Source organism: Sus scrofa, chromosome 7 (genome assembly GCF_054392235.1).
Source record: "Sus scrofa isolate SSC_HxYL_T2T_F1_AM1 chromosome 7, Sscrofa_HxYL_maternal_Yorkshire_Landrace_v2.0, whole genome shotgun sequence".
Lineage (NCBI taxonomy): Eukaryota > Metazoa > Chordata > Mammalia > Artiodactyla > Suidae > Sus > Sus scrofa.
In genome coordinates, this window is record NC_139389.1 from 111,661,742 (window position 1) to 111,680,419 (window position 18,678).

The 18,678-nt window shown below is 39.2% G+C and overlaps 1 protein-coding gene across 2 annotated transcripts in view; it reads right to left on the minus strand.

Annotated features, from left to right (window-relative positions):
* SPTLC2 (serine palmitoyltransferase long chain base subunit 2) overlaps positions 1 to 18,678 on the minus strand; it is a 95,087-nt gene that overhangs the window by 36,004 nt on the left and 40,405 nt on the right. For both annotated transcript variants that reach the window (XR_014811226.1, XM_021099554.2), the window contains exons 4-9: positions 17,302 to 17,450; positions 15,328 to 15,452; positions 14,003 to 14,096; positions 10,519 to 10,624; positions 9,166 to 9,385; positions 6,581 to 6,707 (exon numbers count right to left, since the gene is read on the minus strand). Coding sequence is in view for 1 of the 2 variants with exons in the window: in XM_021099554.2 (XP_020955213.1) it covers positions 6,581 to 6,707; positions 9,166 to 9,385; positions 10,519 to 10,624; positions 14,003 to 14,096; positions 15,328 to 15,452; positions 17,302 to 17,450 (821 nt within the window). In the remaining variant the exon portion in view is untranslated. The remainder of the gene's footprint in view (positions 1 to 6,580; positions 6,708 to 9,165; positions 9,386 to 10,518; positions 10,625 to 14,002; positions 14,097 to 15,327; positions 15,453 to 17,301; positions 17,451 to 18,678) is intronic.

The following is an 18,678-nucleotide window of genomic DNA, read 5'->3' on the forward strand; positions in this document are numbered from 1 at the left end:
ACACAGGAGTTCCTGTCATGGCATAGCGGAAACGAATCCAACTAGGAACTGTGTGGGTTTGATCCCCGGCCTCATTCAGTGGGTTAAGGATCTGGCATTGCCGTGAGCTGTGGTGTAGGTTGCAGATGTGGCTCGGATATCGCTTTGCTCTGGCTGTGGCATAGGACAGCAGCTGTAGCTCCGATTCGACCCCTAGCCTGGGAACCTCCATGTGCTGCGGGTGTGGCCCTAAAAAGCAAAAAAAAAAAAAAAATCTTTTAAACATAGTGTGTTCAGAAAAATGAATCTGAGTCTCGAATGGGGTAGAGGGTGTGGTAATGAAATTAGAACACACAGAAGGTTGTAATAGTGGTCCAGGGTAAAAAGAGATCAAAAAATGCTGTGCTAATTGTAGCTTATTTAAAGCGTCTAGTCCTATAATTCTTTGAATGATCTGAAACTGACACATAGGAAGAAAAAACAAATAAAAAAGGAAATCAAGTTCCTGGTGACTCTTTGCTGCCTTTGGTCCCACTGGCAATGGAATTCTGTTGGTTTAGCATCCTACCAGGTAAGAGGAAGCCTTCTGGAGTGGGCCCCACAGGAAGGACTGTTTGTGATGAGCTAAGTTTACACAACAGAGAAATTAAAAACATGCAGGTAAATAAAACCATTATGACTTATAAAAATGAAAAAATATCATGTCAAAAATGAGCTTATTCAAATAATGCTTAATATCTAAATATCTAAAAAGAATTAGTGGAAGGACATGAAAAGAAAAGCAGCTTCTTATTCCCAATATTCCCTTAAATCAACATTAAATCTAAGACCAAGCACTAACATTACATGATCTTTCCCCCTCATTTCTAAACAGAAATCCTATGTGAGATACCGACCACAAAGTAAAGTTCTTCAATTTGCAATGTCGCTATTATCATGTAACAGCCTCTTCTGTTCACATATGGGTTATGCTTTGCTTTTCCCACTCCCAATTTACGGTGCTATTGAAATTCACTGAAAGGCAGAAATATTGGTATACCTCTTATTCAAATTCAATTCTTTCCAGACAGATTTCTTCAAAATATAATCACGGGTACATTATTTTCTGTACCTTTTCATGAAATCTGAAAGGCCAATGAAATACCTAACCTATGTGAAACAGGCCACAAAGCTTGCCAGTATTAAGCGACCCTAAGAAACTATTCACGATTTGGGTTTGATACTTTGATAGTCTACCTACAGTACTATGCTCTGGCCACAGTGGCCTCCTTGCTACTGCTGAGCACGGAGTCACTACATCTCAGGGCCTTCCAGCCCTGGATTTTCACGGCTAAATCCTCACCTCCTTCAGGAGCTTGACAAAAATTACCTTCTCAGGGGCTACCCTATTTAAAACTGCAAACTGGGTCTCCAGAATTCCTCAATACCCACCTTCCCCACTTTTCCCCAAAGTACTTACCACTTTCTAGCAACTGTGTAATTTATTTCCCTTATTGGAAACTCCACAAGGCAAGAATTTGGGGGGTATTTTATTCTTTGATGGATCAGGAGTGCCTAGAAACAGCATGTAGCACACATGGTGGGCACTCAAATGTTTGCTGAATGGTTAATAAAACTGCCATTTTTCTATGGTACAGGAACCTCTGGGAGAAATACAACAGCCCACCATCCTCTACATCCCCAACACTCTCCAAGGATATACCACCTGCAAATGATCCACTTGTATGCCCACTGTCTGTGGATTCTGATTCAGAGTCTAACATGTAGCGAGACACTCGATGTTGTGGAATTAATGAAATTCAATGATCTGAACACAAGAGATTATGTTTCTCTCAAGGGTAGGCCATTTCTGTTATAAAATCACACTCAGTAATTAATTTTAGACACCTTTTTTTTAAATGTCACCTTAAGACATAGTCAAAAGGCTACTGTCTGGCTCTACCTTTTTTCCTTCAAGGACAATGAAAAGGTGCATTCAGTGATGCCATAAAAAAATAAGCACTACCTTAACCCACTAAGATACCCCCACACACACAAAAAAGAGAAAGAAAAAAAAAAAATCAGGCCAAATTTAATTAAGATCAGGTAGCAGGTCTTATGAGAAATGGTTATTTATCACTACTTCTGGTTGGGTTTTTCTTATTCTCTATTTTGGGAAAGAAACAATATAGCCAGCAGGGGTTTATCATGCTAATTACTAATTTTAAAATATATAAAAAATTGGTGGTGGCAATTTTAAAAACGGCCACAAATTCTTTGACCTGCTTCCCACATGAGGTGGAGTCTGAACCCCATGCACTGCAATCTGGGCTGGCCTTAGCGACCTGCTTGTTAGTAACAGAGCAGAAAGGGTCATGGGGTTTCAGCAGCTTCTGTGGGAACACTTGCTCTCTGCATTGTCCTCTCTGGATACCTGGTCACCACGCTGTGAGGACAGGACATGTGAAGGTGCTCTGGTCAACAGCCTCAGGTGAGCCCAGCCTTCAAGTCACTCCAGTTCAGGTGACAAGTGAGTGAAGAAGCCTCAAGGTGACCCCAGGCCCCAGCCATCAGAGTCTTCCCCCGCTGCCTGGGTCTTCCAAGCTCAAGCCCCAGACACTGTGAAGCAAGGACAAGCCATCCCTGCTGTGCCTTGACCAAATTCCTGACCCGCAGGATCTGTGAGCACAATAAGACGGCTGTTGTTTCATGTCACTAAGCTTAGAGGGTGGCTACAGAGGCAGCAGATAAACTGGAAAGTGAGTGCTATCCCAAAGCCCATATCTAATTACCGTATTTCATTTTCTCTTTACCAGTAGAGCCTAGATTTCATTATTTATCACAGTTAAGTCATTTACCCAGAGGTCAGGCATCACAGGGATCCATGCTCCGGCATCGGGCAAAGAAATTATCCAAGGTCACTCTGATAGTTGTTACCATTTGTTTTCTAGCCACCTAAATCTTTTTGTAGTTGTTGTTGTTGTTTGGTCACTCTACAGCATATGGAATTCTTGGGCCAGGGATCAGATCTGAGCCACAGTTGCAACCTACACTATAGCTGTAGCAACACTGGATCCTTAACCCATTATGCGGGGCCAGGGATCAAATCTGGGTCCCGAAAGTTTCAAAGATGCCACTGATCCACAGCAGGGACTCCTCAGTCACCTGTATCTGTCTGCTAAATAACAAGGCTGATGCACCTATGTCAAATAACTGGGTAAGTGCTAGCTACATACATGCAAATACATATCTGAGCACGTACATACTTGAGCATATATATACATACGTATACATATATGAGCATATATGTATACTCAGGTCAAAGCACATTATTTCCAGAAACACTTTATAAGAAAGAAGATAACATAGCTACTGTTAACAGGGAACTTCTCACAAGACTACATGCTGTGTTCACGATATTAATGAATTATTTTCTTCCCCAAATAATTGATTTATGAAACTGAAAATGGTCAACACTTCCACGAGATAAGGATGTGTATACTACAGATCAGAAAAAATTTTAAAGTAAAATTATGATTTAAGAAAACAGGCTGGAGCTCCCGTCGTGGCTCAGTGGTTAATGAACCCAACTAGCATCCATGAGGACACAGGTTCAATCCCTGGCCTTGCTCCGTGGGTCAAGGAGCCAGCATTGCCATGAGCTGTGGTGTAGGTCGCAGACGCGGCTTGGATCCTGCATTGCTGTGGCTTTGGCATAGGCTGGCAGCCACAGCTCTGATTGAACCCCTAGCCTGGGAACCTCCATATGCCGCAAGTGCGGCCCTGAAAAAGACCAAAAGAAAGAAGACAAGCTGAAATCAATGAAAATCAGACATACTACTTCTTTCTTATTTTTCATTGCAAACCTGATCAATCTTACCACAAAATATAACTAAAGCGTGGTGGAGAACTCAAGGTTGATAGCATGAAATCATTTACCAGAGTAAAACTGATTTTAGAAGCATTAAAAAAGCAACAGGTAAGATGTAAGTCTTAAACTCACAATGAAGATACTTCAAAGGAGGGGGGGACTTAACTACGCCCCTTTTATTACAACTTTTCCATAGTCAACATTGCCCTCTAGTGATATTAAATAAAAGTCAAATAACAGAAAGCAAACATCATTCTTTATCATTCACTTGAGTATGTTTAAGTTTAGGGCATCTAGTTTGGACTACAAATCTCACTAAAGACCGAATACCCAGACACCTAAAGTCAGTTAATCCTCAACAAAGGAGGCAAGAATGAAAATGAGAAAAAAATCTCTTTAGCAAATGGTGCTGGGAAAACTGGACAGCATGAAACGAGAACACACCCTCACACCATGCACAAAAATAAACTCAAAATGCCTTAAAGACTTAAACATAAGGCACACCACCATAAAACTCCTAGAAGAGAACATAGGCAAAACATTCTCTGACATCAACCATACAAATGTTTTCTTAGGGTAGTCTCCTAAGGCAATAAAAATTAAAACAAAAAGAAACAAATACGACTTAACCAAACTTACAGGAAAAGGAAAACATAAAAACAAAACAAAACGAAACTGGAGTTCCCGTTGTGGTGCAGCAGAAACAAATCCAACTAGGAACAATGAGGTTGCAGGTTCGATCCCTGGCCTCACTCTGTGGGTCAAGGATCCGGCGTTGCCGTGAGCTGTGGTGTAACTTGCAGATGCAGCTCGGATCTGGTGTGGCTGTGGCTGTGGCTATGGCTGGCGGCTACAGCTCCTATTAGACCCCTAGCCTGGGAACCTCCATATGCTGCAGGTCCAGCCCTAAAAAGACAGAAACACCAAAAAACCAAAAAAAACCCCAAAAAAAACCCCAACTATGTAATGGGAGAAAATAGTTGCAAATGATGCGACCGATAAGGGGTTCACTCTCCAAAATATACAAACAACTCATATAATTCAACAACAAAAAACTAACAATGCAATAAAAAAGCAAGCAGAAAACCTAAATAGACAATTTTCCAAAGAAGACATATGATGGCCAGTAGGCACATGAAAAAATGTTCAACATCACTAATTACTAAATAAATGCAAATCAAAACTACAGTGAGGTACCATCTCACATTGGTCAGAATGGCAATCAATAAGTCTACAAATAACAAATGCTGGAGACAGTGTGGAGAAAAGGGAACCCTCCTACACTGCTGATGGGAATGTAAATTGGTATACCACCATAGAAAATAGTTTAGAGGTTCCTCAAAAATTTGAATATGGAACTACCATATGATCCAGCAATCCCACTCCTGGACATATAGCCAGACAAAACCAAAATTCAAAAAGATACATGCACCCATATGTTCATAGCAGCACCATTCACAATAGCCAAGACATGGAAGCAATCTAAATGTCCATCAACAGACTAATGGATTAAGAAGACACGGTACATACATACAATGGAATAGTACTCAGTCATTAAAAAAAACACAAAATAATGCCATTTGCAGCAACATGGATGCGACTAGAGATTCTTATACTAACTGAAGTGAGTCAGAAAGAGAAACACAAATACCATATGATATCACTTATATGTGGAATCTAAAATATGGCACAAATGAACCTACTGTTTTGTAGAAAACAGAAAGACTCACAGACATAGAGAAGAGACTTGTGGTTGCCACAGAGGAGAGGGGAGGGGGTGGGATGGTCTGGGAGTTTGGGGTTAGGAGATGCAAACTATTACATTTAGAATGGATAAGCAGGGAGTTCCCATCATGGCGCAGTGGTTAACGAATCCGACTACGAACCATGAGGTTGCGGTTCGGTCCCTGCCCTTGCTCAGTGGGTTAACGATCCGGCGTTGCCGTGAGCTGTGGTGTAGGTCGCAGACTCGGCTCGGATCCTGCGTTGCTGTGGCTCTGGCGTAGGCCAGTGGCTACAGTTCCAATTCGACCCCTAGCCTGGGAACCTCCATATGCCGAGGGAGCGGCCCAAGAAATAGCAAAAAGACAAAAAAAAATAAAAAAAAAAAAAAGAATGGATAAGCAATGAGGTCATACTATATAGCAGAGGGAACTGTGTCCAGTCTCTTGGGATAGACCATGACGGAAGATAATATACGAAAGGGAATGGATATATATCTATGACTGGGTCACTTTGCTGTACAGCAGTAACTATTGGCTCAACATTGTAAATCAACTACAATTTTAAAACAAAAGAACAGATTCAGGATGACCTTCATTATCTACCACATTAAGTGTTAAATCAGAAACTCTTTTAAAAGGCATTAAATCAAGGACAATTCAAGGAAAAGCAGCTTTCAAATGCTATGAGAATGAAACACTGCTACACAGTGAAATATGTCTTCGCATAAAATGATGCAATTCAAGAAGTATCCTCAAGACTTATCGCCTAAGACTTAGGAGGATAGGTAGGATAGTGAGATTAAAGCCTCATCATCTATAAACAAAATTTAACAGGAAGTGCGCTAGGCTAGTTCTCGTTTCGTTACAAACATGCCAAAAAGTGTCCATAGAAACCAAGACCTCCACACCTGCCAGCTCGGCCCACTAGTATACCTGACTCCTCATTTTAGGAAAAGAGCTCAAGAAAGAACACTTTTGGTTGCTAAGTACTTACTGAGCCCGGGAAACTTTCCAAGAAAAGACTTACCAAGGGTGGTGCCATCCTGCCCCATGATGCACTTCATAGAGGTGATGATCTGCTCCACGACAGGTGGCGACAGCGACGTGGCGTACACGGCACTGTGAGAATGTGTCCGCAGATAGTCAATCAGCTCCTGGGGAGTTCACAGAAGCAAGTCATTAGAGGCAACGTGTGAACTCACCGTCAATGTCACTGCCTTCCTCGCAGATGAAAGAAGTCTTGTCCCTCCAGCAGCACTAGAATAGGGACATCAATCTGAGACACGAGGTCGGCCAGCATGGTCAAAGCACACTATAAGCAACAAATGGGTCAGACACACGCTAATGGCCTCAGGCTTTGTTTTGTTTTTTAAATATACCACAACATGGAGACAAAAAAAGACTAGTTTTAAACACACCACAACATGGAAGGACAAAAAACTAGTTTTAAACACACCACAACACGGAAGGACAAAAAACTAGTTTTAAGTTTGGAGAACATATTTCATGTTATAAACAGATCTACAATGCTGAATTAAACATGAACGCTTTTGGATTGCTTTTTAGATAAAATGACTTACTTCTAGGTACTACAGAAAATATCATCTGCATCTTACCCTAAGCCTGAAAAGCAAAATCTTACATTCCTCAATAAGAGAAAGACAGCTCTCTAAAATCAACTTTATTTATTTTTTTGGTCTTTTGTCTTTCTAGGGCCGCACCCGCAGCATGTAGAGAGCTACAGAGCTACAGCTGCCAGCCACACTAGATCTGAACAGAGTCTGTGACCTACACCATAGCTCACAGCAACGCCGGATCCTTAACCCACTGAGTGAGGCCAGGGATCGAACCCACAACCTCATGATTCCTAGTCAGATTTGTTTCCTCTGTGCCACGACGGGAACTCCCTCTAATATCAACTTTAAAGATATTAAATATCCTCCAGACATACAGAGATTTATGAAATGATATAAATGTGGCAGAAATTAAATAGAAATTCACTGAGTCTTCCATGAGAACACTAAGCCTTCTCACTGAATTAAAAAAACCTGTCAGTCACAAAAATTTCAAAACAATCAGCTATATATCCCTATTCTCTGATACTTTTAAACTCCATTAAGTCTCTAAATAAAAATGTGCAATACAAGAAGCTTATGTGCCAGAACCTGAACACAGGAGCACACAATGCACCTAGAAAAGTGTATCATTTCAAAATTACTAGAAATTGTGCAACTTTCCCCCAAAAAACAAATATACTGTACCTCAATGACCTCCCAGAGTATTATTTTTCTATCCTTTGGCTTAGCAACAAATTTTACCAAAAAGCAAGCAATTCTCCCAACTGAGCCTGGCCCCATTAATAAAAATTTGACGTAAAAATCTATCAAACTTGACTAAAACCACTGATAATAGGGTTTCTCTCAAAGGTAATCAATTATTAAGAGAAAGTCCATGATTTAAGACTCCCTATGTCAAATTTTAAAAAGGAATTTAACAACATTGATGAGCACCAACCATGTACACATACTTGACATACACTGGTTTTTTTCTTAATTCTACAGAGAATTTTTAAAAATAAAGGCTTTATTGATATACAATTCCCCTACCATAGTATTCACTTTCTTAGAGTGTGTAATTCAGAATATTCACAGCTGTGCAACTTTCATCACTATCCAATCTTAGAACACTTTCATTACCTCAAAAAGAAACCCCACCCCCATGAGCAGTCTCACCTTCCACTTCCCTCATCTCCTCAGCCCCCAGCAACCACCAACCTACCTCCTGTTTCTGATTTGCTATTCTGGGTATACAATGTAAAATAAATACTACAATATGTGATGTTTGAAACAGACTTCTTTTGTTTAATACAATACTTTCATTTGATGTTGTAGCATGGACATACATTATTTTTTAAACCCTTACTATAATCTTACAAGCTAGGCATATGTACCTCTGGTTTACTGATAAGGAAACCGAAAGGTTACACACTTTGCCCAAGTCTCATAAAGTTAAGGAAATACTCAAACCTAGAGCTCTGCCTCCATGGCTCAACCATTTCCACCACGTCACATTGATTCTCAAATGCTTCAAAGTTCATTATGTAATTTTCAAACTGGAAAAGAACAATGTTTTGTAGTACACCAGAGCTAGCAAAGTAATCTTTTTTTCTTCCTGTCTTAATGCTCACCCAAGATGCATTTGAGTGCAAGGACAGGAAAAGAAATGGGTCTTCTATCCCCACTGGCTCCCATGACAGCCACACTACTTTTGAAACAGTGAGCACAACTCAAACCCAGTAGAAGACTGGCGAACAGGCAGCACCGCTGTGTGCTCTGTCATACAAGAGGGTATTCTGTACTCAGTCCAGCATGCAGTTTAGAAAGAAGCTCCAATAAGAAAACAACAAACAATGAACAGAATCAGCCTTTAGCTTATCAGTCACTCACCAGGCAGCTGAAGTGTGAAGCCTGCTGGCACCATGAGCCTAAGCCACAATTTAGGATCTCCACATTCAAGTTCAAGACTCGATTTGCTAAACATGAGTAACCAAATCTAAATCTAGTAGCCAGTATCTTTACAAACCTTAACTTTCCATTCTCGGGGCCCATTTACCTTCTTGCCTCCAATGTATCCTCCAGAAGCACCAAAGCTCTTTGTAAATGTTCCCATCATAATGTCCACGTCCTCAGGATCCAGGCCGAAGTAGTCCACCACACCTCGACCTGTGGGGCCCAGAGCCCCAATGCTGTGAGCTTCATCTAGATACAAGTATGCCTTGTATTTCTTCTTAAGGGCAATCACTTCAGGAAGGCGAACAATAGATCCCTCCATGCTGGGAAAACAGGGTTAAAAATACACTGAGACGTCTTAAACTCTCAAAATTAGGATTTGGCCACTTTATTTTTATTAATTTTTTAAGTTTATTGCTTTTTTAAAATGGTCTGACAGGAGTTCCTGTCGTGGTGCAGTGGTTAACAAATCTGTCTAGGAACCATGAGGTTGTGGGTTCGACTCCTGGCCTCACTCAGTGGGTAAAAGATCCAGCGTTGCCGTGAGCTGTGGTGTAGGTCGCAGACGCGGCGGCTCAGGTTCCGAGTTGCTGTGGCTCTGGCGTAGGCTGGAGGCTACAGCTCCGATTAGACCCCTAGCCTGGGAACCTCCATATGCTGAGGGAGCGGCCCTGGAAAAGGCAAAAAGACCAAAACAAAACAAAACAAAACAAAAAAATGGTCTGACAACTCTTCCTGGGGTTTTAAACTGACAAAGATAGATGGATGCCATGGCTAGGCAGATGTCTAGAGGAAAGGAGACTGGATCTTTTAAAACAAACACCAGAACACAAGTGACCTCAATTCACGACAGAGGGATAGAGGTCACAGCAGAGCTTCTAAAGCTTTTAAGTACAGGGAACATTAGACTTTGCATTACATTGCGTGTGAACTAGGAAGTAAGAGAATACAAGCAAGGGCTGCAAACAGAGGAGCAAAATAAAATACTTCTTAAAATTAAACAGCATGTAATTTGTTCTGACATATTAAAAAACATATTTCAATTCTTGCCCCTCTGTATAAACCTCCTCTACAAGCAGTGGAAAAATAAAGGACCCAAATAGAAGAGGGATTTGGAGACCATATAGCATGATGGAGAGAATGAAGAAGAGTCAGGTATTTTAACAAGTCAGAAACCCTGTCTCCTTAGTTTCCGGAGGGATCTAGATGAGTATTCCCTTCAGCTTAAAACTTCTGACTTCAGGGGGCAAATCAGACCTAAGAATAATAAACCTGGAGTTCCCTGGTGGCTCCATGTATTACGGATCTGGCATCATGGCAGTGGTTGGAGTTGCTACTGTGGGCGCAGGTTCGATCCCCAGCCCAGGAACTTTCACATGCCGAGGGTGCAGTGAAAATAATAATAATAACAACAACAACAACAACAACAACAACAATAATAATAATGCAGGATTACCTATATATTCCCTCCACAAGGATTAGAATTTTCTTCCAGGGCCTTCGTGTCCGAGGCTGACCATAAACAATGGCATCCTTCAACAGCTTCTCTAGGCTTTGCATATCTATAGCAAGCAAAAGAGAATTTCAGCACAAAGTACCCTCCTCTTTCCTAACTTTATTTCAGAAATGGAAATATACTTTTCTTATTCAGGAAGTGTGTCTCAGATAGCAAATGATATTCACATAATTAGAACTGGGCAGAAAGAGGGCAAAATGGGTAAGCTACTACTAGGTTGAATTAAAATCTCATCTAAAATGTAACAAATGTTCAAAACCACAGAAACTACTAAATTAGTGTAGCACGGCCAATTCAGTTGGTTAGCATGTTTATGAAATGACCAATGTTCCATGTGAAGTACCTTGCCGTTCAATTAGCTTTTTTTGTATTTATAGAATCAAGTGTGTCTTTAATCCTAATGAGTCATTCAGAAGTAAATGCACCAAGAAGGCTGAGCAAGAAAGTGTGAATAAACTACTACAGATGCACACACCTCCTAAAAAGCAAATATGGGGGAAAAGCTTCAAGATGCACACTCCACTTCCTTTCACCAAGGATGTATTCAATAAAAGTCTGTTAGACAGCTGTATCTGGATAGTGGGTTAAAAATACACCACCCTGGGGGTGCATGAATCTACGTATTAAGCAAGCTTAGCAATCAGGTGAGACTGTTTCATGTTTGACTTGAACTGTCCACAACCGAGTTCTTATGGCTCTGTCGGTCCTTATAGTAGTTAAGAGGCCTAGGAAACATTTGGTGGGTACTACCATTAATGAGGAGCATAATTTTCCCACTAAAGACAATTGCTTTGAAGACCACTGTTACCACCACTGCAGACTTCATTCTTAAACTATCTGTCCTGAAATAATGCCCTTAAGAACCCACCCCCAAATCTATGTAACATTAAGCCTGAAGTGTATTTATCAGGGGTGGGAAGCACCCTATCATATTCTTTACTGCTCATTACTGAAGGAAGGGGTTACAAAGTTACATGATCTGTTCTTTTCATAAAAGGACCTTGGTAGAAAAGAGAAGTAAGTAATAAATACATATACCACAAACAAAAATTCGATGGCCAAAAGTTGTGACTGTGTTTTCACCCTCAGTTATTCATAACAAAACAATCTCTCTGCTATCTAACCCAGAGATAGGAGGTGCTCCCACAAAGGAACAAGTCCACTGTGAAGCTGTCAGTCCTGCTGCAGAGGGCAACGTGTGACAATCGGCAGGAGACAAACAAAAAAGGACTCATTGTTTTAGTTTCCTCTGTTTATATACAAAAAGGAAGAGAAACATAAATATTGATTCAAAATTTCAGATGAAAGGAATTACCTATGGAATGCTTGACCGTATTATCTACTTAGGAAAAAAAATTCAGCATCTCATTCATAGCATGCCCCCCAAATTCCATGTAAATTAAAGATTTAGATTAAAAAATATACCACAGAACTACCAGAAGAAAAGATAAGAAATAACCTTAGGATCTTAGAACGGGAAAAGCCATTACACAAAATCCAAACAAAAGTCCTAAGACAGTAAGTGTGACAACATAAACATTTTAATAAGTCTGCACAGCAAGACACTAAAAACAAAGTTAAAAATAAAAAAATACTGCAACATAAAAGAAAGCATAATCAACATAAAGGGCTCTTATGATCAGTAAAAAGAGAAACAGCTTGATAATGGTCAATTTTCAAAGAAACACAAAGACAAAAAGTTGCTCAACCTAATAAAAAAAAATTAACACAACATTGTAAATCAACTATACTTCAACTAAAGTTAATTAAATAATTAATCAATATGACATTGGACTTATTACATTAGAAAAGGTTTAAAATGATGCATAATGGGCTATGCTGGCCTGTAAGTACAAACAGTCACTGTTTTTGAGTTGAGTTGTTCAGTAAAAATTTGGACTATGCTTGGAAGGAATTTGGAAAAGCATAAAAAATTTATACCATTTTACCATTTGAAGACTGCTGGGAACTTATCCTAAGGTATTAGACCAATGAGCAAAAATCTAAATGTATGCAGTACTGTTTCTAGCAGAAAAATTTAGAAACAACCCTGATGTTTAAACCGAAGGATGGACTGAATGAGGGCACCTCCAGACACTGCCTGCCACCCTGCCATTTGGGAGGGGAACAGTCACATGTACTGCCAAAGTTCCCACTGTGTTTAATAAACCCCATTGACATAAAACAAAATACTGTATATATCGTTTTCACTGTAAAACATTTCAGACAAGATAAAGACAAAAGGAAGGAAGAAAATCATTACCATCCATAAACCTTCCATCTAGAAGCGAAGAGCTTATATTGGGATTTGCTTTTTGTAGACTATTATTTGTACATGTACACATTTTGATAAAAGATCATATTAAACAATGTGATAATCGTTCCTCTCTACATGTTATTGGAAAGTTATGCATTTTCATTATAAGTGATTATTTTAATCCACAAAGGCATTTCCACTTAGGGAGAAAGTTTTGGTTTAGCGCCACCTTTCTTTGTGCTTTTACGGCACCTGTTCATATCTGTATTTTAGTATCTATCTGTTGTACTCTAACTACTGGTTTGTCTACAGCCTCTTCAGCAACCAATCAGAAATCCCTGGGATCAGGGAACCTGCTTTATTCACCTCAATACCCCCACTGTTAAAGCAAGGCACACTATAGGCATTGAGTAAATGCATACTGAACAAGTGACTTGTAAACAAAGGAAGATGAAAAAATTCAAAGTCAAAAAAGAAGACTATTTTACCAAAATGTTAAGTACCAAAAGGTTTCCCTCTTTATTTTTATTACAGTGAGGAAGATAATAACTTTTAAAAGACAGGATGGAGAATGTTGAACTGGACTGAGAATGTTGGATGGAGACTATTGAACTGGATGGAGGTCCCGTTGTGGTTCCGCGATAATGAACTCAACTATTATCCATGAGGACGCGGGTTCGACCCCTGGCCTTGCTCAGTGGGTTAAGGATCCAGCATTGCCAGGAGCTGTGTTATAGGTCCCAGATGCAGACTGGGTAACATTTTACTTTTTTTTTTTTTGAGGGCTACACCCACGGCACATGGAAGTTCCCAGGCTAGGGGTCTAATTGAAGCTACAGCTGTCTGCCTACACCTACTCCATCCACAGCAACGCCATCCACAGCAATGCCAGATCTGAGCCGTGTCTGGAACCTACACCACAGCTCAGGGCCAACGCCAAATCCTTAACCCACTGAGTGAGGCCAGGAATCAAACATGCAACCTTATGGTTCCTGGTCAGATTCATTTGTACTGCGCCATGACAGGAACTCCTGGACAACATTTTAAATGTTGCTACTTCAGCTTCATTGATATTGTCTATTATTAATTTAACTAATGTTACCATTGCCACTAACACAAAGAATAGTAAAACACTAAGGCCAGCAGTGAATTCCACAACAAACTCACTGTTGTGTTTGAAGATTCGAATGGTTGCTCCTGAGAGTCTGGCTCCCAGAACCAGTGACGCATGGTTTAGTTCATCACTCAGAATTAGGCAACCCTGCAACACCACAAGCACAGGAAGGTAAGAAACTGGGGAGGAAAAGTTTAGTTACACAAACTACCAAATACTCATATCATTAATAATTATATCTTATTAAAGGAAGCTTAAACAATGGCAAAGCTGTCAATGTGCTCTGAAACCTTTATTTTAATGTAGTTACTTCAACATTTGATTATTTTTTGCATGCTCTAACTTGCCCCATCTTTTTACTTTTTAACCTGTCTATGTCTTTATATTCTAAGCAGGTTTCTGGTGAAGCCTACTTAATTTTACTTAACCCGACAACCCCTGTCTTCTAATTGATACATAACCAATTATATTTAACATGATATCAATATCAGTATCATTGTTTCAATCTCTCCTCTTGCTTTTTGTTTTCTATTTGTCCTTTCTATTCCCTGAGGAACTACACACTTTTGTAACTGCAAAAGACTTTAGAGTTAACCTAGCCCTAGTACCTCATTTTACAAAGGAAGTGAGAAAGGTAGTGACATGCTCCTAGTCATACAGTAAAACCAACTAAAAAAATCTCAGGTCTTCTGCTCATGAAATCACTGATTTTTCAATATACCATGTGTAGATATCAAAGCTAAAATGAGATGTGCAGAGTCCTAAGGGACCTTTCAAGCTGACAGCGCCAATTTGCTAAAATGTAATTTACATTTATCTCTTATCTCTTCTACTGTCCTCTCATAAACTCTACTGAGAGAAAACAAAATACATCCATACATATATCTTATATTATTTTTAACTTATTAATTCATATTATGATTTTTAATCTATGTTATTACCTATACTATACCCTTAGACACATAATTTGTTCATATACCTCTGAACAGTGTGCATTACAGTAAGAACAAGTATTAGGGACCTATATATTTCCATATTTTTCTACTGGAAAGAAATACCTGATAATTTCCAAACTAAACATCCTTTCTTCCATAATTTTAGTCTTTTATGAGATTTTATTTATGAGAATCCCTTCAAAAGCGTATGAAATGAAGAAGGCAAGAGTCATCTAATGGAAGAAGAAAATATGATGAGTTCTTAAAAAGAAAGCTTCCACTGATACAAGTTTCTAAGGGACACATTTATCCAAAATCTTGTGACAGAAGTATCTTTGGGTAAACTATGTTTAAAGTTTATAATAGCTTCTGGCTTGCCTGAATGCTTTACAAAACAAAAGAAGATATATAAGAGGGAGTTTTCATAAATGTCAAAACCTTACTTTGCTAACAAGAGCAGGAATGTTCATTGAATTTGTTGCAAACCCCATGCCATATGCCATAGCAGCTTCTACTCCCAAGAAACTTGCCACAAGCTTCTCTAGTTCTTCATGCTTGTCCAGGTTTCCTATGGGAAAAAATTAGTGAAGCCAATATCACCAAACCCCAAATTTAAGAATTACTCATTGCTTTATAAAAAGAAATCATAGTCGATGTATTATAACCTTTTCAGACTAAGGTCTATGGAGGAATTAGTACTATAAAGAGTAATGGCTCATAAAGAACATAATAGTTGAATAAAATCATATGTAACACCTGTGGTGGAACTTCTAGAAAGAGGGTTGCCAACAATTTCTTCCACTCCTGTTCACACCTGCCAGTTCCAAGTTCAGGCCCTAAGTGGCCTGGCAGCATCTGCTTTTTACACCTTTGAAGTCAGCTGCCATGTGAAACAATCTAACTAGCTTTTTATACAGCGAGACAATGTGGGCAGGGAAGGGCTCTGGAGGATGAGACTGTGTAGGGAAGGGGCAGGGCTCACCACCCAGCTGAGATGCCAGATGTGTAAGTGGCACCATCTTAGATAATCTATCTTCAGTCATAAAGTCCCACCCAACCCCACAGGGAGTTGAGATAAATGTCAAACCCTCCCCAAACTACAGAATCACAAGCAAATAAATGTTTCTGTTTTAAGCCACTAAATTTTGGAATGACTTGTTATGCAGCAAAAGGTAAGTTAAAAAACACCCCCCTTCAGTTTGCATTGTGATTTTTATATCAGTACTCAAAACCCTAAGGACCAAACAACACTGACCCTGTCTACATGCAGAGAGAAAAAATGCTGAGAAGGAAGACTGCTGAACTTTGATGTTTTGTGTCCTTAGAGCTTAAGCAAGTTACTTAATTTCTCTGGGCCTCGGTTTCTTATCTGTTAAATACCAAGAATAATATTTGTTCCATCTACCTCGTGACACTGTTGTGAAAACCAAAAAGGATAAAATGTTCAAGCGATTTATAAAACAGAAAGTGCCATAAGGATGTAGTATACGATTATTCTGTGCTGTCACTGCACAATGCTCCCTTAGCCACATTGCTGGGGACCCTGAGTGAGAACGAGCCAGCTGCACCTGCCATTCTCTACACCCATGAGAAATAATAATGAACTGCTGTTTTAATCCAATAAGGTTTGGGTGATTCACAGCAATAAAAATTGTCTTATAACTTCTACAATTATCAGTTCTCTGGACCAACATAGGAAAAACTGCAATCTTCCTTTGAACTTAAATAAATTAAATCTCTTTGTATAAATCTGTTCACTTTTACATTTTATAGGCTTGTAATAATAACAAAAGAGTTAACATTTACTGTTTATAATTTTACAATGAGCTTATTTAACTCTTGAAACAGTGCTGTAAGGTAGGGATTGCTATTAGTCCCAATTTACCAAGATGGACAGAGATTAACCCTCATATGCCCATGGGCAGTAATGGTCTTTTTTTTTTTTTTTTTTTAAGAGCTACACCTGCAGCATATGCAAGTTCCCAGGCTAGGAGTTGAATCAGAGCTGTAGCTACCGGCCTACACAACACCAGATCCTCAATCTGCTGAGCAAGGCCAGGGATCCAACCTGAGTCCTCATGGATTGGGTTCAGTACTAGTAGGTAGTACTCTTAACAATTATCAAGTGCACAAGCCAATAAAGTCAACTCTAAAGTTATAAATGAACAAATACTTAATGGAACTTTTCTAAAGATATTCTGTTTGTATAACAATGGAAAAATTAAATATATGTCAAAAAGCATTGAAAGCATTAAAATTATCCATCACTTCAGAAAAATAAAGCATTTACTACATGATCTAAACTATAAGGCAAAGTATGTATTTGGATGCTTAATATTCTAGATCTCTATCAGTATTATTCCTTCCTGAGTAAAAAAGGTAAGAACATCAGCTGGCCAAACAGAGCCTACCCTTACCAATTTCCTGCCGAGTGCTGCACACTCCAACACCATACTCCTCCAGGACTTTGGCAGCTGCCTCTTGACATGCTCCAGTATTTCGTGCAAATCCAAGATAATTGTAGGAACCCATGTTTATAACATCTTTAATTATATTCCCGGTGTACCTATATTTCAATAGCATAAAAGTGCAGGAAACTCAAGAGCAAATCAGATACTTACAAGTGATAATAAACTTACTGATAAATACAAAAGGAAACACCATTTATAGGGAGTAAAGAGAATATGATCTAGATGAAAAGCAGCTCAAACTCACTACTAGGAAAATGGAAGTTAAAACAAAGTTAAAACATCACTTACAACAGAGATATTTAAAAACTGGCCATAACTAGTGTTGGCCAAGACACGCTCATACACTATAGATAAGAATAACAGTCAGGTGATAATCTTATGGGACAAGAATCTGAAAAAGAATGGATGTGTGTTAATGTGGAACTGAATCACTTTGTTGTACCGCAAAAATTATCGTAGTATTGTAAACCAACTACATTCTGATAAACCTTCGAAAAATGAAAAACTTTTAATTTTTAAAAACTATGAAAATCCTTTAAAAAAGTATCAGGAGCTTCCATCATGGCTCAGCAGTTAACAAATCCATGAGGACGCAGGTTCAGTCCCTGGCCTCGACCAGTGGGTTAAGGATCCGGCGTTGCCATAAGCTGTGGTGTAGGTCACAGACATGGCTCAGATTCTGAGTTGTGGCATAGTCGTGGCTATAGCTCTGATTGGACCCCTAGCCTGGGAAACTCCACATGCCAAGGTTGTGGTCCTAAAAAGACAGGAAAAGAAAGAAAAGAAAAAAAAAAAAGTATTAGTCAGTACCTTTTTTTTTTTTGGAGGGCTGTTTGGCAGAACTCTTCTATTAAAAGATACACATATCTTTGACTCAGCAATTCCCATACACATATAAAAGGACATATACTTAAGGACCCTTTAAGAGTCACTACACAATTCCTTTACCATGTTGCTTTTCCAGGCACATGGGCCAGTGACATTCAATATAATGGAAGTTCAGTCAGCCTGGGACCCTAAGTGAGAACAATATGGTTGAGGCCCTACCAGTTTAAGACAAACAAGAAGTATGGATAAGAAATAAATGCCTGCTGTTTTAACTCTTTAGATTTTGCGGTTAACAAAGGATGCTGCAGCCCAAGCTGCTATATACTGTATGTAGTGACTAGTAAGTAGTCAGTACAAATAATGAGCCTACTGTAAATATAAACAAATATGTTAACAAGTTTTTAAAAAAGCAAGATGTAAACTTATTTCTATATATGATCCCATTATTGTAAATTAAAAACTACCTATGCGCAAGCCCAGTAATACACTACACAC